Here is a 26,523-nt window from a genome sequence, read left to right on the forward strand (position 1 = left end):
TATTCAATCAGTATAGGCACCCATCTCACCTAAGTGACTCTGGGCAGCTCATCTCCATTAAAACAGCATCAACACACAAAAACAAATCAATAAACATACAAACATACTAAGCCATCAGCACAAAACATAACCATAATCAGCGGCAGAATCCAATCAATGCATCACATTCAATACAACCATTGAAGAAACTCTCCACTACCACCAGACCCCCAAGGGAGGTGGCAAAGCCCCATCTTTAGAGCCTTCCTGAAGGCCAGGAGGGTCAGGGCCAGTCTAAGCTCTGGAGGAATGATGTACCAATGATTTGCTGTGACTACTGAAGCTGAAACCTCCACTTACCCTGTTCTGTTGCTGTCTCCCCACTGAGGGGGCTAGGCCATCTTCACCTATAGGCCGGACTCTATTGGAATGAGGACTTTGAGTGTAGCGCCTGCCATAGGAGTCTTCAGAAGTAGGGAACACATCATACCGGTCTGCAGGGGTCAGAGGGCGGCCTTTGTTGACCGGTGATGCAACAGCATAGGGGTTATTGGGAAGGCATTTGCTGGGGGCAATGTCTACCCTCCCCATGGGAGTGTTGGCATGCAGGGGAGTCCTTGGAGAGGTTATGATAGAGAGATCGTCACAGGAGGCAGCCTGTGCAACTGCAGGTCGTGGAGGGTTCTGATGGGCATGTGCGTCGGGTGGGTGAGCCTGTCGCATCTGTGGGGATTCGGCTGGAGTTAGCGGGAGGGAGTAGGCACGGGAGGAACGCAGGGAAAGCAGAGGGGAAGGCTGAGATGCCCGAGACAGAGAAGAAGGAGGTGGACTCTCAGATGAAGGTGGTGGTAGGGACTGTGGCGGGGGATGGAACTTAGTGCAAGTAATAGGAGAGGGATATCCATGCGTCTGGGAAGACAAGGAGCTGCCAAGAGAAGATGAAGGAGAAGATAAAGTTAATTATGGTGATCATTAAGCCCTGTTCCAACAGGGCTTTGGAGAGCCCATGTCTGTACAGCCATCTGCTGCTACATGCACTGCAGTGAAACTTGTTCTTCCCCTTCTTACCTCAATTCTGGCTGCTCTTTGCTTTCATGGCAGTATGTCCCATTAAGTGAGCTGGATAAAGTCCTCTTAAGGCAAGGAGATCCCTTCTGGTTGTCATGCAAATGGAGACTCTCAGATGATGAGGCCTGGGCCTCCTGGGCTTCTGAGATATGGGCAATTTCCAGCGATTCAGTGCTTTTGGCATAATCGCCCTCGGGGAGCCGGATGTCCTCAAAGCTGGTGTGGGCAGACACTGACTGGCTGTGGAGACCCCCTTGGTTGCTGAGGTGGAGCAGAAGGGGGAATAAATCCAAGTAGAGTTCCAGGTCTCCCATAACATTGCCCGTTATTCCCAGTGCAAAATCTGACTCCTCCCTCTTCAACCAAACACTGCCCTGTCCAACTGGCTCTTTCAAGACCCTTCCCAGTTTTTCCACAAGGATACCTTACAAATCCAGTCTTCCCAGAAAATTCAAACCTTGTATTCTTCCACTATCCGCTTTTCCCATCCAATTCTTGCTTTAATGGTATTCACTCCCTTTTCATGGGATTCTTCTTCTCAGAACTTTCTACGATACATTATGCCCCAACTCCAAACTCCTTAGACACCTGACTACACAAAACTGACAATGAACCCAGCACAGTGCTGTGTGTCTACCCGCTGTCCCGAGCCCTTACTAGTTTCCACAGTCGCACTCAGCAGCAGCTGACTGTTTCATGGCCCTGATCCAGCTATTCATATCCAACTGGGTGTCTGCACTGAAATAGTAAATTCGCATACCAGGATGTTCAGCCTATGAAAAAGAAAAAAGAAAAAGGGAAGAATCTCCTTGTAATGGTTGAAGCATCCTCAAGAGGGCAGAAGATACACAGACACTTGGAACACCAGCAGAAAAGGAGATAGTTGACTGGTTGGTTTCCTGTACCACTACAGGCAAATAACATTACTCTACTTTACAGTAAAATAATGGATCTGGGAAGTAAGGAAACACTACATCCCAATGGTTCTTAGAACATCTCTGCCAGAGGACCCAGAAATTCAGGCTTCCAAAGCCATCAGCCCAAGATGACTCACAGACAGGACAGGCAGAGGACCTATTGTCTCCTTCTGTGTACCTTATTCTTTGGCAGTGGCTGCGCCGTTGCTCACCTCTCTCTGAAGGGTCCTTCAAGGAGATGCTCTGTAGGATGGTTACATGGCTGCCTTAGCAAGGAGACATCACATGGCTATTTCACAATCCATCCTTCTGAAGAAACCCATTAGAGAAAGCTAGCCAACCATACCGGCAAAGCATTCTGGACAGCCTCATGCCTGAGATGCAGTGAAGGACAATGAGTGGGCTTACACCCAATTTGTCCCTGTCTGCCATCCAATGTGGTTGTTTCACTGTCCTAAAGGTAGGACTGGGGCTTCTGTAAGCACTTGCTTACAGAAATTTGAACATTGCAGGGACTTGTCCAGGCAGTCTCCAGGAGTCAACACTAACTCAGAGGCGCCCCCCGCCAAAAAGGCCCAACATTAGATTCAGTACCATTGTCCACCTTCCAACAATTCTTGGTATTATGCCTCCATCTTCCTCTACTTCTCATGGTACCGTCATGGCCCTTTTTATATTAACATATAACGTAACCCCAAATTAAGTAAATACCTTAGTGGAAGAGACCATTCTTTCCATACAAAAGTCCCAAAGTTTAATCTGAGGCATCTCTAGGGAAAAGGATTAGATAGCAGAGAGGGCAACCTCTCCTTCTCTGCCTGAAAGTCCCTGTAGATTGACTGCTGCCAGGCAGAGCAAGAAACCCTGGATGAGACAGCTTTTAAGCCAAAGCGAAGCAGTGCCTTGCTGCCAGTCGGAGGTACACATACCCTTGAGTTTCTTGATGGGAGAAAAGCAGGCTCAAAGATTCTAAATCAATAAATCATATTCGACAGATGAACCAACAATGCGGGAAAATAAGTTCCTATATTTGTCACATCTAGATTTTGCTGCTTAGAGCTGTGGCAATGGTCCATCATCCCTCAAGCTAAGGAACTGATGGTTTCAAGGAAACAGTGACCATGGGCATTAAGAGAAATTCCATGTTCATAAGCAGGAGAAAAGCATAAATGAGGTCCTTTCCTCTGACCTTGAATACAAAGCGGCGGTTCTTCTTCTCCTTGGAAAATGCTGTCCGAATCTCATAGCTGGGGAGGAGGATACTGCCCAAAACCATCTCTTCACGGCTGTCTGGAACACACCCCGCAAAATCCCACCAAAAGAAACTTCAGTGTGCTTCTCAATGCTCCTCTTCAGAGCAGCTGTTCTCAGCTTCATGATCTCCAAATGTCTAGGTTACAACTCTCCATTTTCAGCCAGCATGACTGTTTGAGGGGTGGGTTACCCTTACAGCCTTCACAGAAGTAATCCTCAAAGACCCCAAGTCTTGAACCAGACGAACTGTTCCATTCATCCCCAGGTACCTTATTTTACTGTCCATTCATTGCCTGATGTTCAATAGGTGGGAATAAGAAATAGATCCTGCTTAATTCTGGATTTAGAATGCTCTCTGAAGAAAGGTTCTGACAATCAAATCAAAGGCCTCTCTAGATCAGCTTCATGTTCTCATAGCGGCCAAGCAATTGCCTACAACTAGGCCTGCAAGAGTAAAGTATGCTTTACTGAACACACTTACAGGACTCTTCTTGTGTTTTGATGCTGAACCCATAAGGATCTAGAACAGCAGGCAACTTTCAGATATGTGAAGTTCAATTACAAGAATTCCCAGCAATGTCCATGCTAACCAAGGAATTCAGGGAAGCATCTGGAAGCTGCTCTGGTTGTGAAGCAAAGATTTCGAAAACAGCAAGAAGCATAAGAGGGCCACAGTATCTGGGTTGCAAAACCAAATGGCAGCAAAGAGATACAAAGAATTCATTTTGGTGTCATGTATGACTGTGAGAGCTGGACCAAAGGAAGGCTGAGTGCCGAAGAATTTATGCCTTTGAATTGTGGTGCTGGAGAAGACTCTTAGTCCCTTGGACTGCTAGAAGGTCAAACCAGTCAATCCTAAAGGAAATCAACCCTGATTGCTCATTGGAAGGATTGATACTGAAGCTCAAACTCAGGTACTTTGGCCACCTAATGCGAAGAGAGGACTCTTTGGAAAAGACCCTGATGCTGGGAAAGATTGAAGGCAAAAGGAGATGGGAACGGCAGAGGATGAGATGATTAGATAGCATCACTGAAGCAATGAGCATGAAACTGAGCGAACTCCAGGAGGCAATGAAGGACAGGAAGGCCTGGTGTGATATGGTTCATGGGGTCACGAAGAGTCGGACACAACTTAACGACTGAACAACAACAAAAGTGGTCATCTATACTGCTGTAGCCAAGATATAGTTGCCCTACAACACGGGGAGAAGAGATGGATACAGATTACATACAATCCTAGATCCCCCAATCTAGGCATAGTCCTTGTGAATCTAAGAAACGAAGATCTTCCATTTTCCTAACCTGGTGCTCTCCAGATCTACTAGAGGGAGGAATGTACTAGGGAGCAATTAACTTCCATAATTGCTATCAACTCATCTAGAAGACACAAGGTGAAGAATGCTGCTATTTCCTTTTTAAGCATCTGTTTCCAGAACTCAGGGAATGTTGCTTTGATCTCTGACCAGACCTGATCCACAAAACAGCCCTCCCTCCAAAACCACCATTGCTTTGCTTCCACCTCAGAGGCAACTCAAATAGAAACCAGGGCAAATCCAAATTACCTCGGTAGTAGAAGAGGCAGTAATTGGAAAGGACAAACCAGCGCCGTTTCCACAGTTTGAGCCCAGAGCTATCCTGAAAGAAACAGAAAGGGAAGGTGGTGGGTTATTACAAAGCCATGTCAAAGTTTTACCTACTATAGCAGGATTACCTAATTTTAACTCTTTGAAGAGATCAGGTCTACCATGCTTGTACAATGATGTCAAGTGAGTTGGGGCCATTTCACACTCATGGTCAGAATTTTCCATTTTTCCTGGGGTTTTAAAAGGGAATTTTGAGGAGTTGTTTGGTTTTTAGATGATGTTAAACTCAATTTAAAACTTAGACTACAGTTTTAGCATGTTTCCTATCTCAAGACAGCAGGAAACCAACATTCCAGCAATAGTATTCAGAAGGGGCTTCAAGAGCCACAAGAAAAAGATTTAGGGGCCACCCCTTCATTAGAGGGCAGAAGGATCCTGTTCTGAGGAGACTCTGGTCAAAGTATCTTCTTTGCCCCCTCATCCTTGAAGTACGTTAGCATACCGACTTTCCCAGCAGAGCTTTCTGACTCCACAGAGCCCTTCAAAGCAATGATATATCATCATGAAAATGAAAATGTCAACAGGACCCAGCCTTCTGGGAAAAAAATTCTCTAAAGGGACAGCCAAGACTGTCCCCATGTCATCTTGTGGGAACCACTGGCTCCCACTTTCCTTGATTTTACTATTTTTGTCTCATCTCAAAATGAGACAATGATGCAATGTGTTTCTATATGGTCTAGATTTAATCATAAGTTCAAGGACTGAATTAATTTTATATCATTACCTATAATTATTATATGGAACTTTCTTTTTTGTTAATTAGTTTTCTTTTTTCCTTTGTCACATTTATTTTAATCACTATAATACATCTAGATCTTCTTTCTTGACTGCATAATCACTACTGAACTTTTTTTTGGTAGGTTTTTATTGTATTTCATCATAAAAAAACTCCAAGTTATGTCTCATTCCAACATCTCCCATATCCACCTCCTTTCTCATATGTCAGAGTCTAGCAGTACTTTTAAGACTAACCAATTTTGTGAAAGCTTATGTCTTAAAATAAAAATTGGTTAGCCTTAAAAGGTTCTACCAGACACTTTCTGATTTTTGGCTACCCTAGATGAGCAGTTTCCTTCCTACAGCTCTCCCTTGAGGTCCATCATCCCTCAAGCTAAGGAATCTTCTTCATTTCTCACAAACCTTTTACCTGTTTATAAAGCCAGCCACGCATAATCACAGGAGAGTTGAGGTCCCTCTTGATGGAGTTTGCCCTCTTCCCAAAAGTGTGCACCTTCCGGACAGGCCGGGCTGAGTGTGGCTATGGGGAAACAAATGGATAAATGCAAAATTAATTTACTGAATAAACAGTACACTATTACACTATTTATCTATTTAGCACAGAATTACTGCTATTAAATATAGCTCTCCAGAGTTTCAAAGCAAGAGTATTTCCAAACCTAGCTGGAGAAGCTAAGAACTTAACCAAAAAACCCGCGTTATGGAAACCATATCTCTGTCTCTGACCTATAGCAGAAAATATTTGTTTTTGCTGCTCCCAAGAATCTTAAAATCCCAAACTGACAGCTAGGAAATAAGAGGAAAGGGGTGTATTAAAAATAAGTCAAAGGCCAGGAGAAAAAGAGAAGGAATTTTACAAGAGGAGAGAAGTCATAGAAATCAATAAATTCTAGAAGGAGAGCAACAACAAACAAAATTCTTGCCTCACCTTCAAGTCAATGCCAACAGTTTTAGTATTCTGTAAAGCTTTCATAGACTTCACAATGAAACAGACTTTAATCCAACTAATTGTTACAGTTGATTCAAGTCTAAAAGAATATCATAAGATACAGAAGTAGGGGATTTAAAGACGGCCTCCTTGATTTACAGCAATAAAGAGAAAATTAATAATATTCTGCAAATAGCCATCTGCCTAAACACAAGTATTGGGAAAAGATGTGTACAAGTGATCAGACATGGAATTTTCTTCCTTTTACACTAAACTTCTTTTGCAGAAGTGGCTTGTTCTAGACACTAAAAAAGGAACAGAATATTCCCAAGTCATAATGGATGTGTGCATGCCACCAAGTTTCCTCGAAATTAACATTTAAAAAATAATGTAAACATCATTGAATGTACATCATGTACTTTTGTATATAAATGAAATCAAGTTATTGGCTCAAAATCTGAACAATTTGTAGCAAATATTAGATAGATTGTATGATACCACAAAGAATATGGATCTAAAAATTAATTTATCAAAAAACATAGGTAGCTGTGTTTGTGTGATGGAATGTATCTACGAAGGGGAGGTGATATGATGGACTGCAATAGAACAGCAAGTTCTCAGGAAGGAAGGAACGCATTCCAGGAAGGTGGACGAGACAAGAGACAGCACAGTCCGGAGCAGGATTGTGGGAAAAGGAAGAGATTTAGAATAGCCACTCCCTAGAATCTCCCAGGATATAACCACTAGGTTAGAGAAGTACAGGTTTAGTCTGGCAAGACTGATGTCAGGCCCAGTCCAAGAACAACAGGGAAATAGTCCTGAAAAAAGTTCAGTTCTTTTATTGCTTACACCATATAGGCAGAATCTTGCCAGACTAAATCTGTACAACTATAACCTAATGGATATACCCTGGGAGATTCTAGAGAGTGGCTATCCTAAATCTCTTCCTCTTCCCACGATCCTGCTCCAGACTATGCTGCCTCTTGTCTCACCCCCCTTCCTGGAATGTGCTCCCTCCTTCCTGAGAACCTGCTGCTCTATTGCAGTCCATCACAGTTTGTCAGGAAAATGGAGTGAACAACCGACTTCCAGTGGAAGAAATGGCAGACTGAAGAGACTCCGCAAAAAGCGGAGCTGATGATCATGGGGAAGAATGAAGAGCTGGTGAGTAGACCACCTCTTCGAACCTCTCCAGCCAAAGAGAGGACAGGAGATCACCCACAAGTGCTCCAGACAGTTGCTCCTCATGAGGAGACCACAAGACAGTGGTCTCTGGCAGGTTTTGAGCACTAGGAGATGAGGGAATAGCCATCTTGCTCAAACTGTGGTTGGCGCCTTTAGAAGGACACTAAGTTTGTATACTTCCTTTTATAATCACATTTGGAAATTGCTAGTTAACTATTTTTCAGCTATTAGAGACCTTTGGACTGACAAGCCCGAAAGTTTGCCTTCAATACTTAACAAAGGACAATTTTGACTACAAGCTTATGAACTTAACAAAATTGAAATAAACAGCAAAAAGCTAATTAAGACTTTGATTTTAGAAAGTTATAAATAGATTAATGGTCCAGATACATTTGAAATAAGATTTTGGAATTAATTATAAAGGATCCTTCCCATGGGAAAGTGGACTTGTTTTGAATTTTTTCCAAGACATAATACAGATAATTAATTTTAGAAATTGGACACTAGAGGGAACTAAAGATTTTAATTAAAGGAGAAGAGCACATAAACCTGATTAACATCTACAGAATGACACAAAATATTATAACATTGGAAATACTGAAGGACACTTTTGAAAAATAGAATCAGAAATTAATATCAACAATCTCAATAGCGATATTTGCTTCTATGGATAGACTGTATCCAAAAGTTGTTATGGATGAAATGGCAGAAGAGGAACAAGTTTTATCTGACAAGACAGAGACAGAATTGACACTGAAAGTGGATCTACAAATGACAGACAACAAGAATGACATGGAAAAAGATGTCTCATTGGACATACAAAAGAAATCAGGTGATGCTTTAAAAATCAAAAGGGAATTACAAATAATAAACCAAGAAAGTGACCTGGATAATTCTTTTATACTGGATTTTGAAAAGAGGTTTAATAAAGCTTGGATGAATCTTGTGAGAAGGGGTAAAAAAGAAATGAAAAGTTCTATGACATTACTTGAATAGAGTAAAGATTAAGATTGTTAGAAGTAAAAGGAAGGAATATAAAGTTGGTTTATTTGATCAAGGTTAAAATAGATGTTATTTCTGGCAACCATTAATGGACTTTTTATGACATCAGGACTGAAATGATGAAGCTTTATGGATTTGTTTATAGATAAGAGATGGGACATGGAATGAAGAGATCATTGGCTGTAAATTAAGAGGAGGTGAAAAGTTACTAAAATTGTTTATACTTGTGATGAAAGTTGAAAGTCACTTCTTTATATATTTTTCTTGTTTTTTACTATATTCTTACTTTTCTTTCTTTTCTTTCTATTCTCTACTTTTTTCTTTTTCTTTGCACTTTTTACTCTTTCTTTCTACTCTTTTTTAATTAGCATTTAGTTTGTGTTAGTTTTTACTATTACAATTATAATCTTTAATAAAATTATTTAAAAAAAAGGAAAATGGAGTGAACAACCACAAATTATACACAAATGGCAAAAAAAAACTAGAACAAGTAGATGGATTTGTATATTGTATATCTTTACAGAACATTTACTAAAGATTAGAAAATGAATAGATGGGGAAAATGTAAGAAATGCAAATGCTAGTAGGAACACAGAGGGTAGAGTATATATTTATTGAAAGAAGTGAAAAGAATGTGCACCTGTCCACTTTGTTACACTGAAGTCAGAGCTGTGTAAGTCAGGAGAAAAGCAAACATAAATTGAAACAGTGGGAATGTGGTAAAATCAACAGAATGAAGAGTGAGTGAGTGATGAATGAACGAATGAATGAATGAATATAAAAGTGAGTCATTGTAGGACATTTTTGTTTTCCTTCATTTTCTGCCTCCAATGTCTTTTACTTACTACTTTTAACTTTTTTTCTGTGCTCTGTATAATGTTGCTTACCCCCAAAGGGAGCTTCCCGCTTCTCAATGTAAGTAATGGACATGTTAGTTGCTATTAATATATTATAAACTTTAAATCAGATTTTTAAACCACTAAAATTTTACCTGAGTACATATGGGACTACTATATTATGGCCTTATGCCTTGAAAAGTGCTTTATCTTTCTAAAGGAACTGAAGGTCACAAGCCGAGATTTTCTTTTCAAACCATCAAGATACCACAAACGGCTAATGCAGGTACATGAGGACAAGAGTAAATGCTTGAGGATTAGTAATCATTACGCAAGGTTTTAGAGTTTTCCTCCTTTCTTGGAATGGGGCTCTATTATATTTTTTAAAAGCGCAAGTTTTCAACCCATGAGGTAACCAATTACTTTGAAGTTCTTTGAAAATAAAACTGAGTGATAACCCAACAAGGCTCAGGAAAAAAAAATAGAACATTGACGTCTTTTTGTGTCTCGTTTATAAGATTCCCATCAATTCCAGATCCTCACCTTTGTTCCCATGGAGACCGAAGAGATGGTGGCTGTGCTGCTGGCTATGCTCAGACCACTTCTAGGTCGGTCCCCTTCTGACATGGTCTCCTACGAACCCGATGTTAATCTGAAAAAGATCAGAAGACTTATGTTATAAACGTGATGCTTTAGGGGGACTCACAAGTACTAGACCCCCCATTTGAAACAATTGGTTTGGAAAAAGATAGAGCATATATTTTCTGCTTTTCAAAAGGTATCAAATTTAACCCCAACCAGTCAATTGATCAATTCATATTTGGTCAATTCTTTAATCCTCATTTCTTTTCCCATCTCTTTACAAAAGTTTATGTGGTCTTTGTCCAGCATACTATATTGTCCTAATCCAGGTTTGTCAAACAAACCACAGTGGCCTACTTCACATGCAAAAGGAAATATGAATCTCACTTCTCATAGCAGCCTTGTACATGAAAGTTACAAATCTGCAAAAGAATTTATTGGCCAATTGGGATCAGACAGATCTAAAGTTCAGGGTTTCTTGCGGAATTTCTCCAATGAATCACAAGTTTCTATGCTAACTTCAGACCACAAATGGAGAACAGCAAGCAACCTTGTTCCATCAGCCTGATAATTGATCTGCCTGGAATTCTTTTGTCACCTATGGCAACCAGAATAACGCTTAAACACAAAACTGGCTTATGATATCTGTAATCAGAGCTTCGTCATCCTGAATTCCACCCAAAATTCAATGCCTGAGCATATCAGCATTCTTGTTTCTGTTCTTTCTGTTTTTTTTAAGTCCCAAGATAAATTATGTTTAAAGGAATGAGTAATTTTTCTAGGTATTCTTCTTATTAGCCATTTTTCCAAAAATTCAGAGGAAATGCATATTCAGTAAAGAAATATAATGCTATCCTTTGTGTTGGTGGAATTATTGTGGAAAATATGCAGGCCAGATTTGCTAACATATTTTGTTGTTAGATCATTTTGTTAACAAAGCCCTTGCCTGCTTTAGTTAAAGTTCTTTAGTTCTGTTAATCATAACACACCAAATAGGAAAAACATTGTTCCCTGCTAAATCTTTACTTCTACCCCACAAACCTCTCCTTCATTTCCATCCCCTCCCCACAATTTATGTTTCTGAACCATTTTCTTCACATTTACAACATAGTCTTCAAGAAACAAAGAACCTCATATCAGTCAAACTTAAATAAAATCTGTATTAACTTGTTTTGTTGTCTTTCCCTAATTTATGTTGAGAACAGAATTTGAAAGGGGGGCACAGAATTAAAAGTTCTTAAAAGCAGAAAGAGGTACAAACAATTCAAATCTTTTAGTTCATTCCTGCATCTATATATTTATAGGAGTTTTTGCATGCCCCATTTATCTTTTCTTTTTCTTTTAAATGGAGCTGAAACTCAAAATGGAGTATTGAAACTATAAAACTTGCTCCCCCATTTAGCCCCCAGCCAGTAATTCCCTCTAGTTATTTTTGGATCAAACCCACCTGCTTGTGTCTGGCATCTCTTTCCAGACAGTATCGACTTGGAGATGGGAAATTCCATCTCTTTTCTTGCCAGCAGGATTCTGTGGTTAGTTGTCCCCTTTGTTGTTAAACACCGGAACCTCCACATTTCTAAGGATCTGAGATTTTAACTCTCGCAGGCCAGTTCTGATTCACACTTAAGTGGCATTTTGAACTTCCTGCTCCTCCGTTACCAATGACACTCTTTGTCATTGTTGATTTCCATGCATAATTCATACTTTGCTGAGCACAACTGTGCTTTACCTGACACCCTGCAGGTCTACTAGGCTGCAATTACAACAATTCTCAAACACCATGGCTTCTGTCTATTGAACAGGAATGCTGTTGCTGCAAATTGTATCTACATTTTTAAAAAACTTTAATGATTAATGGATCCCAAAGTGGTAAATGGAGTACCGCATGTGACCCTCTGAAACTTGTATCGAAATGTAAATTTTAATGTGAAAGAATTATTAAATACATAAGAAGTAATCTAACTGTATCGAATTAATTTTTTTAATTACATTAACACTGAAATCAAACTTTTGTCTTTGCCAAATGTAAAACTTTGTCCTGTCCTGCCCAATTTTTGGAGGGCGCCCCCCGTCCGATGATACCACTTAAAGACCAAGGGCAGCCTTTGCCCCCCCGCAGTGTCACACCTCCAGTGTAAAATATAAAATATGCTTTAAAAATCCTGTAAAAATACAGTATTTCCATACAACCAATATGAATTAAATCAATTCAATACAGGTAGTCCTCATTTAGTGACCACAATCAGGATGGGCAACTTGGTTGTTAAGCAAAGCAGTCACTAAGTAAAACTGAGACTGTGCTTATGATCTTACTTCAGCTTTCCTTTGCTTTACAGACCTGTGAAGATTGTAAATGTGAGGGTTAGTCGTAAAGTTCTTTGTCATCACCTTCATCACTGTGGTCACTAAACAGGGCAGTTGCTAAACAAGGACTACCTGTATCAAGTACTGAGAAAAGAGACCTGAGCAAAGAGATAGTAGTAGGCAGTACTGATGGCCCATTCATTAATGAAGTCTAAAAAGATCCCAAAACTAGAAGTTATTTTCTTCCAAGTAGAGACACAGTTGGCGCATCAACTGAAGTTGATAAAGGGACTTCATGGCCACTGCATCAACCTGGGAAACCAGAGTGAGATCAGATCCAGAAGCAGACCAAATGATATACTTGCTTCTGTCACTCCTTTTAAGATTTTCCAGTTCCCTTGAACTGTGACTTTTCATAGTGAACATCTCTCTGACCTGTCTGAATTCAGAAAACCATTCTCTCAGAATCACTGTAAGTTTAATTCATTACTTTTTTAACAGCAAACAGTATCTCCATCATGCTACATGGAACAGACATGACACAATTCAAACCTGTCATCCCTTGTTTACTCCTCCTTTCTTTTAAAACTAACCCTGCAAATTTCCTTGGATAGAAAATGCCCTTCTTGGAATGATCCAGTTTTGTCTGCCAAGATGAACCAGGATTAATCTACTTTAAAATTTAGCCCAGTACAGAATAAAAGCACCCATCTAGCATCAGGAAACCTTAGAACCTTTTTTGCTTGTGCCTACCTACATGCAGGGATGTTCTGTGCTCTCTGAGCAAAGCACACTTTTACTTTCCTCCTTCTACCTTACAGGTGGGGCTCAAAATCCTTTGTAGACACCAGAGAATCTTGTAGAGAGAATATGGTAGTAGGCAGTATTGATGGCCCATCCATTAATGATGTTTATCAGTAGACCAGTGGGTATACACCATCCACCATAACAAGGCGAAGAAGAAAACAATGAATGGGGCATTCTGCACAAAACTTCCTTCCCAACCAGCACAGGCTGGCAACATATTTTGTCTCATGATCCCCACCAAAGGGCACCTCCGTAACTCCTGGCACACTTTGCCTTTGCATTCCATCTCTCCCTCCCACCTCTCACCCTTGCTATGACGCCAAGTGGATGAATGGAGCATTGATTCAGGAAGGACCCCCCTACCCCGCCTTGATCCTGAACAGCAAGGGGAGCATTGAAGGCCCTTATTCAACCTCCCACACTGAATCTGAGGAACATCACGTCACTGCCTTCGCCTGCAGCCATAGAGAAAGATGGAATATTTAGCATGGGGGCAGTAAGTTGCAATGGGGGAACTGGAAAAGAACAGCTTGCCCTCCCCAAAACCATGGGGCTGAAGAAGAATCTTCCTAACAAATACATTATATATTGCAAAATGTGACACGTGGATAGGTTGCTTCCAAGCTCAGTGCTTATTTGATCCCTATGTTTAGGACTATAACGTTTAGGATGAGGAAGACACTTCATTGCAATGCAATTTAAAGTGGCGAGTGACATTCCTCTTGCTTTAACTTCTAACATGCTAATTTACACAGTTCACTGCCTAGAATGACACATCATGCAAAGCTATGATTTTGTTTTAAATTTGGGGAGGAGTAAGCCTCAATGGATGGGTTCACACTTGATATTAAGTCAAATGGCTGACTCACATATAAATGAAAACCAGTCACATGTTGGCTCAATGCAATGCGTGGAATCCAACCAGAAGCTTGTATAGCCATCCACTTGTTTTCAGATTCAATCATTTCAAGGTTATTTAAGAAAATATACCAGTTAATGGCGACAGATCACACTTTTGGAGCAACTGAAAGGGGGGGAAAAGGCAACCTTGGTGATAAAGCATTATGGCAGGTGGTAATTGGTGAACATAAGACACAACTTTGAATTTATATCCATCACATTTAACGCTACCCATCTAATGCTCTAAACAATGGCAGAACTCCAATTCCCAACATTCCCAGCCAACCTGACATGTCTAGCAAGCACCCAGTTGGGAAGGCTACTCTACCTGAATGATGGTGGGACTTCAGGACTCAGAGATAGCCCTACCACAAAGCAAAGTAAGACAGCTGCTTCAGGGGGCAGATGCTGGGTGACATGCTAAGATGCTGGGAGAAGGAACTGTATGCCACATGGAATGCCCTATGTCTCCTAAACTTGCTTTCTCCTTTCACATGTAGCTCATGATACAGTTCTATTAAAGGGAGATTCAACTGCCAAATCAGTCAAATATTGAATCTGCTTTGCCGCAGCAGAGGGCAAGAAGACAAGGGAGAGTTGCCCTATGGCTTGTTGCAGCAAAGTATCTTGAGGTAACCCTGTCACATCTCAGTCTTTCTAGCCCTTCCAGAAGATACCAGAAATTGGACTCTCCGGATTGAAATAATCTGTTCTACCATGGAGGTCCGGTCCATATTCAAGATGAGAGAAATTTAGTGTGAGGGACGGGCACCAATTCCAGCTTTAAGGAGACAAAGAACTACATGACGCAACCAGTGTGCTTAGCTGGCAGCAAGTACTGTCCTCCGAGCATTCAGAATCAGGTTTCTGAGTCTACCCACCATTTTTCATACCCACAATGCACCTGATTATAGTATCATTCCAGGTTCCCACAGAAAACCTAAGTGCTTAACTGGACTCATTGCCAAGAGAATGCCAGGAAAAAAAAGTTTTTTTTTTTCTTTCCCTGCAGGAAGTAAGGAATAAATGCCAGTTATGAGTTCCACTGAGAATCTGGGGACCTGGCAGCTCCCCAAGGATGCTTAACTTGCAGAGGACCACCCAGGTTAAGTAATGTAGTTTCATTCTCAGCTGCCAAGTATAATAAAACAGGTTGTTGTAAACATTATTCAAGAAACAAACACAAACTGCTTCAAATAGCTATATAAATATTTTTGACAGTAGGTAAAGAGCTGCTGAAGAGCGGGTGATTTACTGCAGCACCCGATTAAAACTCCCATCATTCCCAGCAGGGCAACTAGAGTTGGTAAAAGTTATTGCATGGAATCTCTCTCGAAGTTGCCAATTGCAAGAATGCTGTTTGAGCATTGGAGGTGTAATGAGGTACTGGGAAGTTTCTTTTGATTTAATTTTATGCACGAACATGTTGTCCTTCAACAAACTGGCATTACACAACAAAATGCAAATATGAAGAAAATAAAATGATACGTAATTACCATTTTTTAAAAAACTGAATGGAGTAGTTAAAAGCTAGATAGCTGTTGAAGTATTGAGGGGCATTTATGGTGGACTATACCATTATGCCCCCAACTCTGGCATGGTGCACTTCTCCACAGCAGTTCCTTGCTTCGTTCAGGATGTTAACTCACATTTCTTTCCCTCTCCCCCCCCCCCACACCCCCAAAGAACACACAGAAGAAGTTTTGAAATGCCCTAATACCGTGGCTTAGCTCTGGCACTTCACAGTTTGACCAAAGGTCAGGATGAAATTAAGTATTTACATGGTCAAATTAGTTTTTGCAGCTGTCCGGTGAGTTTAACTCTTCCCCAACTGCTTCTGAAGAGAACAAGAAGCCAAAAGAAAGTACACAAATACAGAAGGCCCTAGATAAAGAAGGAAACTCCAGAGATTATTCGCAAGAGGACACGTATTGTTCCACCCACAGCCAAAGACATACACTCCAGTCTGCCTGGAAACCCCTCATGTTGAGTTTATAATAGGACACTGTTCTTCAGTTAGAACCATTGTTGGAAAGAGAGGGACCTGTGAAGATGACAGAAATTGATCTGTTTGATTAGAGAAAAGACAATTATCTATGTTTATTGCTGACTGGAAACCCCTTATGGACTTTTTGCGTAAAACAGAAAAAAATGAATTTATGATCTATGGTTTTGACAATTAGATAGGACAGATTATAGAAAGAAGAGAGTCATAATGTAACTTTAGAGAAAGAGGTAAATTTACAATTGTACATATAATTGCTGTAAAGATCAGAAGCCACTTCTTTACATCTTTTTTCTTTCTTTTCTATTTTTCTTCTACCTTTTTTCTTTTTTTACTTTAGCTTTCTCTTTTATTTCTTCCTTTTTCTTTTTTCTTTCTTATTCTATTTTACTTTGTACTAATTTTTACTCGTTTTTAAAACTTTCAGTAAAATTATATTAAAAAAGAGAGAGGGGGACCCTATGAAGTGTTTCATCCCATCATAGCCAATGTATCAATAGGGCTGAATAATTGTTGTGGAAGGGTTCAGGGGGCTTAACCCATCTATTTTAGTGCTTACTTTGCTTGTAAAAAGAATTAACATCCCATTGGAACAGGGCAATTTGCTACAAAATTTTGGTGATGCAATCCTGGGAGATTCAGAGCCTGGGGGCCTTGTATGACTGCTCCCACCTATCCTACAGTGTTCTTCTTCATACTCAAGATATTCTATGCATGTTTACCTTGAATTTAAGTTTCATTGAATTCAAGAACATATTACATTTAGGAAAACATATAATTCTCCTTCCCCCCAAATTGAGCTCAAAATGGGCTTCTTATCCTTCCTCTAAATATACCCTATTTTCCAAGATTCTATGCTGTACATATTTTTCCTAAAGCAGAGATGGAAACTTTTTTAAGTGTTCCTGCACTTCAGTTTTCATCAGGTGCAACCAGTATAGTCAACAATCAAAGGTAATAGGAGTTCAGCCAAATCTAGAGGGCCACCGGTTCATCATCCATGCCCTTAAAACCATTGGGTTAAAACAAAGGCATAGCTTTTAACTATGTTAGTTCAATTAGAATTGTCAACTTCCAAATAATTCCATGCACTAAACACCATTTTGCAGTAATAAGCAGATACTCATATTTTGCACTACACTGTGAAGCGCTTCAGCTCTGGCTTCTATAAATGACCCTCTCCCTCCCAAATATTTCCTTGCCCTTCATGTACAAATCATTTTCTAAAAGTTCCTCTGTTGCCCTCCAACTCCCACCTCATACTGAGTAATATTTTTGATGATCTACCTCTGACCCCTTGTTTAGGCTGCACCCCTAAAGTTATGTAAAGAGAAAACATTCAAGGCATTTTCTATTATCCAATTTCAAAGCCACAAAGTTTAACTGAAACCTGTTCAAGATTTTTTCATCGCTATCCTGCTCTGTTGCATGATCTGTTTCTTGTTTCATCTTTAGAAGTTATATTTATTTAAGAATCATGATTCTAATTTATAGGTTACAAGGCAGGAATGGGGAACTTTCAGCCCATGGGCCTACTCTGGCTATGAATGAGGCCCTTCCCCAAATCTTCCTCCTCTGAGATCTCCAAAGTTCCGCGTGTAAGTGCCCCAAACAGAACACCTACAATCATGACTTTCCCTTATCCATCCTGTGGTTCTGAAAGGGAAAGTGCCAGGTCAAGCAAGTGACATCCCCAAAGCCACGTTTACAGGTGCTACAGCTGACCTGTCTTCAAAGGCAGCTCTGTCTTGGCCACCCCATAACTTCCGCAAAGAAGTAATCATGGAGGAGCCAAGACTGGACAGGCCACCTTGCCCATTTTGTGTCGGACCATATACAATAGCATGGCTGTGCTACAGTCCACTTGCAATTTCTCCAATGGACGGGGCAGTGAAAGCTACTTCCTACTCAGCAAAGCAGGGATTGCAGTCTCCCCACCTTGTCTTATGTTGACACCTTAACTTTTCTCCATACAGGATGAGATGAAGATCAATTTCTTTGTCTCATTGTGCAAGGAAAAATGTATGCTACGGGGGATGAAACATTAACTACCTTGTCCTCTGACATCATCTGGCATGCTCACTGTGTGTATGGGAGGGAGGCAGATCCAGCCTTTAGACTAATTCCTACCCCATCACTCTTTTAAGCTGGAGCAATTCTACACGTAAGTAAATCATTGTGCATCAATTATCAAGAAAATGTGTGTGATCTTTATTGCCCATGTTATTATTTCAGAACTTCCACACCGGGTTCATTTTCTTTCCTCTATCTGGCACCTTTGAGGTGGGTTGGGTCTATGATGCTCAAAATTCCAATCCAGCTTGAGGATCAGTTCAGAATTCTGGGAGCGGCAACATCAGATTGGAAAGGCTACCAGCTTCCAGGTAAGAGCTGTGCCTCCATCTCTGATCGTATACATTTCTAAAGCTTGAGTGCACTACCAAACCAAAGGCATGGTGCAGCTTTTCCAGCTCCCTTCTTTAACTGATTACTGCAGCCAATCTGGCAATGGAAACACATAAGGAGGGTTACCACCAGAAGATGATGTCCTATGGACCCCACAAGAAGATCGGGCTCACACATCATGCTAAGCTATGATTTGGGTTTTGGCTTCGCATGATAAATGAGCCCAGCAAGCTGGGTATATTTACCCAAAGCTAATTTTGGTATATTTACCAAAATGTACCTCATAAAATTGTAGCTGTGTGATGGGTGAACTCAGCATAGAAGATTTACCTGTGAACATGTCTTATCTCCTTTAAAGAAATGAATGAAGTCTGCAGCCTATCTTGTGTGTGTTTACTCAGTAGCAAACCCGAGAGTGTTCAACCAAGTTCATTTCCAGGTGCACTTAGTTGTAGCTACACACTGCAATCCTTCACATGCATACTATGCTGCACAGAGTTAACCTATAAAAGAATTAGGGCTGGAAAATAACTTTGCTTGGGCAGCTCTGCGCTTTCAAAGCTTACCTTGCTTATCTGCTAGCATGGTTCAAGAAATCACAAAAAAAGACCACATAGGTCTCCACCTTCCTAAGGGGAGAGCCATGTCCATGGAGAAAAACAGCTAAAACATGCTGTATCTCCGAATGGGTCACCCACATGGAGTTCTGACCAAAGATCTCCTGCTGCCTGAAACTCATTCCTCAAGAATCCACAGGAATGATCAATTCTATAATGTTTTCCACATGGATTCCTCCATAGGACTCGTACCAAGAACATCCCCACAAAGGTCTCGCTTAAAGAGGGACTGCCAAGCAATTAACTTGTTTAGATGAACTGTGCAATTTTACGAAGCACAGAATCAATCAAATGTACATGCATATATTTCAAAAGCAGAACGAAAAAAGTGGAATCTTTTGAAGATGGTTATTTAAGATAGCATGATTAAAAGTGCAACAGCGGTAATAATTTGCATAACACTGGAATATTTAAAGTACTTCACATTCCTTAGTTAGTTGTCATCCTTACAAATTTATACAAATAAATTTACGTCTAATAGAGCAGATGGAGAAAAGTGGAGAAACAAAAGTTTAACAAAAGTCATGGCACAGACAATAGCTGAACCTGTAATGCATTATCCCTTTTAGTCATTTTACTAGACCAGCAGTTCTCAAACGTTTTGGTCTCGAGACTCCTTTACATTCTTAAAAATGTTTGAAGACCCCAAAGAGCTTTGCTTTATGTGGGTTATAACTACTGATATTTACTGTATTAGAGATTAAAACTGAGTCATTTTAAAATATTTATTTGACTTTGTGGACCCCCTGAAAGGGCCCTGGGAACCCTCAGACCACACTTTGAGAACTGCTGTTCTAGACTATCTTCAATGAATAGAGTCACATTTCAAGTGACTCATGGTACTCTATTTGACCTTACATTTTATATATTTGTTTTTCATATTTCTAACCCGGCTTTCATCCTGAGATTCTAACACAGCATGCAGCGAGACAATTACAGTGATTAAGTGCAGTATCACCAAACTAATGCAGAATAAAGACGCCACCCCCATATAACAATGCATCTCAAGAGCCAACAATAACCTGGAGTTTAAATTGCCTGGGAAAATACATACATTATAACTTGAAGCTGAAATTTTAGAAAGCCCTTCCAAACACTATTCCAGATCACTAGGCCACTGAAAACAAGGCCCTTTTCGATGCAAGCACAGCATTTAATGCAGGCGGCTTCCGCTCCTTAGGGACGTGCAATCTATGATCATAAAATGGAAAATTACATATGATTTCAAATTATCCTGCTAGTGGCATAGATCTAGCAGGAAAAGCTGCCTGAGTTTTCATCCAATCTGAGGAAGGGAAGGAAAGGGAAGGGAAGGGAAGGAAGGGAAGGGAAGAAGATCAGCAGCTGAAATTCCCCTCTGGTGCCCTGGAAGCACTGCTCAGGGGTTGCAGCACGGGCACCTGTTTCATGCTACCCCTGGAACCAGAGTACATTGGCAGCCCTGCAGACGCCCAATCCTTTCCAGATGTTTGGAACCTTGTCAGCTCCCAGCTTTCACTGAAGATCCCGCTTTTGCCCTTCAAGTGGCAATGCTAAATCTTGCAACTGAATTTGTCCCGATGAACTGGTTAACCCTCAGCGTCCCATTAGATTAAACTCGCGCGAGCCGGCTAAAATCAGACTTAACAGCCCTGGGAGGCTAGCGGCCGGCCAGCCAACGGGATGAGTTCAACAGGTCGAGTTCCACGCCCAGTAACTCCCCAAACCCACGGCGAGCGGCCCCTGGAGCCTCCGTCTGCAAAAGGCCCCCGTCCCCTCCTCTCCCTTACTTCCAGCGCGGCTGGTTCTCTCCGGTGCGCGGCGATGTGGGCTACGAACGGGGAACCCTGAGCCTCGCGCAGGGTGTGCCGAAGTTATCCGAGGGCTGGGTGGGGTTTGCTTTGGAATAGCTGGCGGTACTTTCTTAGCCGTTGGATCGCTTCATTTATTCATCCGCTGGCATTTGAGCGCGGCAGCTGAGACAAAGGGGGCCGGGGCAGCTGGTCGCGGGGGCGAAGAAGCAGACTTCGCATCAGTCACAGGGGTTCGCCTGTCCGCATAACCCCAGCCCCACCCAGAAGCCAGAAGGCGCCTCCAGCCACTTTAGCCCATACGGATAAAAGCGTGTGTGTGTGGGGGGGGGTGTTAAGGGCCTTAGATGAGACAATTCACAGCTAGCCTAAAGTAACCAAAGTTTTTGTTTGTTTGTTTGTTATTCCCTCATCGGCCCCGCTCCCTCCAACGCTGCTTACGGCAGCCCAGCGCGGGAAAACGAAGGGCCCCACCTGCTTCAGTGTCGCCCGGCTGGTGGTGAAAAACCACAGGAGCGCAACAAATCCTTCAGCACCAAAGAATTGGCAGTCGGGCGCAGAAGAGCCTGGGAGCGCGGGGCGCTGCCAGCCGAAAGAACTAAACATAACCAAGCAGATGTTGACTCTGGAAACACTGGTCGGGCGGACAGAACATGATTACCCGGGATTCACTAACTATGGTTCACTCCGGTAGGGCTATAGCAGCTGGACTGCAGAAATTCGGGGGACCGATAGAGGGCAGCACAGGCATACAGGAGACTCTCTTTCCTGCCCTCTAATGGTCCTCCGAAGTTAAGATAACCCAAATAAACTGAATTGTTCAGCATCTGAACCACCCACTAAGCACAGGGGCCAGGCAGAATCACCCAACCCACTTGGTTAAAATTGCCAGATACACATAGCCATTGTTGTTAAGCTTCTGTATGAGATCAATGTTGTTGTCAGCTGGAGGAGCTTTGCATCTGTTTTAAATCCTGGAGGCCCCTTTAGATAACCAAATCTAGGTATGAAGCCCTCGGAAATAAACAACGTCTCATAGGAAGAGCGAACACGCATGGAATAAATGCATTTTTAAAAAATGAAGTCATGTTAGCTGCTCTCCACCCTCGAGGTTACTTTCTGATCATTTGAAACCTCCTCCAGGCTTGGATTCTGGGACTTCGGCCCTGAAGTCAAGCCTCATTAAGGGTGGGGGTCCAGCAGGGCTCCACATCCTATCTCACCCTGGACCCACTAAGGCAGGAGAGGCCTCTCCGAGTGCAAATAAGGACCTTTGTCCGTATCCCCAGTCCTTCCCATAGGCCTGTGGTGCAAGCCACAATGACATAATGTGTTTCACTGTGTCATTTGTGTGGTGATGTCACCTCCCCCCCACGTATGCCTTTCCTTTCTGGAATACACTTATCAGCTACGTTTTAGTATTCTGTGTTTTGCACACCCAGCCTGTGGTTCGTTTGCCATCCTGTGCATAACATGAACCCTGAACATTGGACTAATGCAGTAAGCCATAGTTCAGTTAATCATGGCTAATCAGCATGGTGTAGGATCACAGCCACCCCAAGGCAGGTAAAGTTGCTCTTGAACTCAAAGAATTATCTCTCTGAGCGTACAGCATTTATGGAGGCTCCTGGGAGCAAGAGCACTAGATTCTGAGGGCAAATTCCTCCTTCTTAAAAAAGTGAGACAACTTTCTTTCTGCTGAGGTACAATTTATTTCACTGCAGAGGGAAATAAGCAATAGCTGGGCCACTCTTCCCCAACTTCTGTCAAAAAAGTCAAGGTGGTGACCACACCCAACAATTATGTGCAATGCACATAAAAAGCAGTAGAGTTTCAATTGTACGGCCATGGTTGCCACTTAACTTTTTGGGACCCCCCACCCACAGATACCCCTGACCTATTCTTCAAAACCCCTTTTCTTTTTGCGGGGGAATCCCAATTTCTGTGTCTGACACCCACTTTTTTTCTTTTCCCTCCTCCCACTGCAGGAACATATCACGTTTGCACTCTGTGCAAACGATTGCAATCCGATTGCAGCCTGTAGGTCACCCACTCCCACCTGGGAGTCTGCAAACACTAAGGGCAATATTAAGAGGAAGTGATGAATCACTGCTCTTACCTGGCTCCTGGCTGGTGGCCAAATCTCTAGGTAGATTGAGGGAAGCAAGTTGGACCACCCTCCTCGGCAGCTTAGTGGACCCAGGAAACTTTCTGTCTTCCTTGGTTTCCAGAGCCGTAGCTCTTTGACATCATTTGGTATCTGGGCACTATATCCCCTCTTGTTTCCCTCTGTGCCAGTCACCTCTCATCTTCCATCTCTAATGCTACCCATTCCTTTCAGCACTCCTTCTGTCTGCTCCCCTTTCTATTATCAGTCTGTCTCTCCGCCCATTGTAGTCCTCTTATCTATCTATTCTTCTCTGTTCTCCACCTACCCATTTCCCTCCAGATCCCCCTCTTGTCTGCCTATACAATGTTTAGCTTCCTAGCGCTTAGACATTGAGGTGTCCAATCCTCTGTTATTAATCTTCCTAATCATACTTTTCTCTCCCTCTCTTCTTCTCCCTTTCCTCTGCAGCTTTAGGAAAAGAGAGGGGAGGAAGAATAAAGGAAAGCGATTGAATTTCAGTCCTGGGGATCTATCACTCCACCTTCCTGGGGGCTTGGCTTGGGGGAGGGTAAAACATACACAGAGAAGGAGGGAGGGAGGTTCATATAAGAGGTGATGGGCGCCAGAATTCCTGACCTTAACTCTGGGAAAGGAGTGGTCTCAAAGCTTTAGAAAAACAGAGATCTAGGAAGTTGACAGAGACATTTTTGACTGGTGAGGTGGAATGGGTTTGATGTCCCCTTAAGGTGGGAGAAGAAGCCACAGCCTCTGGCACCACCTGGTGGCAAAACCCTTCCAGAAATTGGGACATAGTTGCAGCAAAGATCATCCACTTCTTAAAATATTTTTTATTCTTAACCCAACCACCATGTGTCTGGCAGGGATAGGAGATTTTGTTTCAGATTGTTTCTACATTGTAGGGGTGAGGTAGCGAAGCAAATGGCAGCAGTAGCATTGAGAGCTATTTGAACAATCCACTTTCCTGCATCAAACTTCACCCTAACTCAGCCTGTTTTATTTTTTAGAGCCAGGAATAAGTTGAATGTTTTGTAAGATGATGATAAACTCTCTGTACAAATGCAGAGACCCTAAACTGGTTTTAACACAAAATACCCAGAACTTTCCAGAAGCAGCAGTAGCTAATTATGGCCAGATCAGTGTTCCTCCAAGACATGAAAAGCAAACATATTGTTTATGGAAAGTTCAAAGTAGTCTTCCCTAATCTGCTGGCCTCCAGATGTGTTAAGATTGCAACTTTCAGCATTCCAAGTCAACATGATCATGTAGGGCTGTGAATTCTGCAAATCATAGCCCTAATACAAAAGACAAAGAATGACTCTGACCAAGTATGAGTAAGAGCCCACACTAGGGAAGACATTGCAGTGATAACAGTGGCAAAATGTAGTTATTTTTCCATTGTTATTCCATTTGCAGATAGTCATCCAGTCACCTGTTCTTTCCTGGGGAAGGTTGAGACACAGTAGTATCTGCAGGCTACTGTGAAGAATATTCTAAGCATTTGGCAGATAAAGTCACTGTGATTTGCTTGGATTTGGACTCTGACTGGGCAAGTCCTATAACCTGGTCACCTATTAGATCCATGTTCTTCCTAGCTAGCGAAGGCTACCTGGGAGATGACCTGTGGTTGGGTCCTTGTGGTAGTATTACCATCTCTGTGGGAAGTGGTAGCCTTGCCTGCCTTGAAGGAGCAGTAGTACACTGCATCTTCAAGAAGCCATTGCTAGATTCAACAGTTCTGGAAAATTTCTGTCCGGTCTCCAACCTTCATTTTTTAGAGAAGTATTTTGAGAAGATGATTGGGCTATGATTTCAGAGGGTCCTGGAGGAAATGAATTATCAAGACCTTTTTCAGTCAGATTTCAGACTGGGAGATAGTACTGAGACACCCTTGTTTGCATTTGTTGATGACCTCTGGTGCAGCCTGGATAGAGGTGGTACAACTGTCCTGGTCTTCCTTGATTTCTCAGCAGCTTTTGATAGCATCTATCATGGTATTCTTTTGGACTGCGTACTTGGATTAGAAATGGGGAGCAGGGTGGTGTGGTGATTCTCCTCCTTTTTCTGTGGTTGGTTCCGCTCGGTGTTGGCATGGAGGCAGGGGAGAGATTGAGCCAGAAGCCCCTAATGGATGAGGTACCTCAGGGCTTGATGCCCTCACCCCTCCTGGGCCACTGGGCAAGGTCATCCATCAATTTGGGGATCAAGTATGATCAATATAGCAATGATACCCAATTGTATATCTTGACCCTGAGTCGACCAAGTGATGCCATGAGGTCTTGTCCCAGTGCCTTGAAGCTGTGCAATCTGAGATGGGAGGAAGAAGCTCAACTCTAGTAAGGCTGAATGGCTGTGGGTATTTGACCACCCAGGCCCAGATATTTTCTGTCTTAATGGGGTTGTACTTCCCAATATGGGACTGGTGTACAATTGTTTTCCTGGACTCGCAGCTCTTTATTGGGGAGTGGGGAGCAGTTGGGACCAGAAAAGCCCTTCACAGATTCATCTTGTGTGCCTAATGCACCTGTCCCTGAACCAGGTGGCCCTTCAGACAGTCACTCATACATTGGTCACCTTGTGTGTGGACTACTGCAGTGTGTTCTACATGGGGCTGCTCTTGAAGACCCCTCAGAAGGTGCAGCTGGTCCAGAATACAGTAGCACAGGTAGTTATGGGAATGTCACAGTATGCTTCGATAACTACCACTTGGCTTCTGGATGCAATCCAAAGTGCTGGTTTTAAAGCTCTATATGGCGTAGGGCTTGGGGGACCATCTGTTTCCTGTAATGTTTGCCCATCCTGTATGATCAGAAAGAGGTGGTACACGTGGGGTCCCATCAATTATCCCCTGTCCTCTGATGAGAACCAGAAAGTGGGCCTGCTCTCTGGAACAGCATTCTCCCCAGGAACCCAAACAACCCCTACCCTGACCTCATTTAAACCAGTCTTAAAAAGATAGCTTTTCCCCAGGCCTTGGGCTAGGGTGTGTGGTGGGTGTTTTCTGGGAACATCTTGTTTGCATGTTTTATTGCTCTCTAATTTATCAGTTTTTTCCTACCTGTTATATTGTTTCAAACTGTTTTTAATATTGCATGCCACCCAGAGTTGTTATGGAGTCAGACAACCTTGGAAAGTTGATAAAGAAATCAATAAACAATACATTTGGAGGACAGTCAATTAGGGAAGGCTACTTGAATTCCATAATAATTAGTACGACTATCCTAATGATTAGGATAAATAACTAAACATTGAACAAATGGAATATAAATAGGGTAATAGGATGGATGGATGGATGGATGGATGGATGGATGGATGGATGGATGGATGGATGGATGGACAAAAAACAAGCACCAAGAATTCTGTCTTGAATCCTGCTCCTAAAGACCTAAAGTTAGAAACCTGATTTATTTTTGCTTCCACTTCCTAGTTTGCTT

General features: G+C 42.1%; 1 protein-coding gene across 4 annotated transcripts in view; it reads right to left on the reverse strand.

Moving 5' to 3' along the window:
* The window catches only part of PLEKHA4 (pleckstrin homology domain containing A4), a 56,385-nt gene that overhangs the window by 20,177 nt on the left and 9,685 nt on the right, over nucleotides 1-26,523 (reverse strand). The window contains exons 1-8 of one of the 4 annotated variants that reach the window (XM_088142729.1): nucleotides 23,081-23,521; nucleotides 10,094-10,202; nucleotides 6,009-6,119; nucleotides 4,781-4,853; nucleotides 3,154-3,254; nucleotides 1,705-1,820; nucleotides 1,048-1,308; nucleotides 340-904 (exon numbers count right to left, since the gene is read on the reverse strand). In XM_088142729.1, the coding sequence (XP_087998855.1) occupies nucleotides 340-904; nucleotides 1,048-1,308; nucleotides 1,705-1,820; nucleotides 3,154-3,254; nucleotides 4,781-4,853; nucleotides 6,009-6,119; nucleotides 10,094-10,177 (1,311 nt within the window). In that variant the 5' untranslated portion in view covers nucleotides 10,178-10,202; nucleotides 23,081-23,521. Of the gene's footprint in view, nucleotides 1-339; nucleotides 905-1,047; nucleotides 1,309-1,704; nucleotides 1,821-3,153; nucleotides 3,255-4,780; nucleotides 4,854-6,008; nucleotides 6,120-10,093; nucleotides 10,203-11,579; nucleotides 12,028-20,940; nucleotides 21,244-23,080; nucleotides 23,522-26,523 lie in introns of those variants that run through there. The other 3 variants (XM_088142728.1, XM_088142730.1, XM_088142727.1) reach the window with 3 other exon arrangements.

The sequence above is a fragment of the Python bivittatus genome, unplaced genomic scaffold (assembly GCF_059951505.1).
Source record: "Python bivittatus isolate LINGU-HERP-01145 unplaced genomic scaffold, Pbiv_v1 ctg000440_np1212, whole genome shotgun sequence".
Classification (NCBI taxonomy): domain Eukaryota; kingdom Metazoa; phylum Chordata; class Lepidosauria; order Squamata; family Pythonidae; genus Python; species Python bivittatus.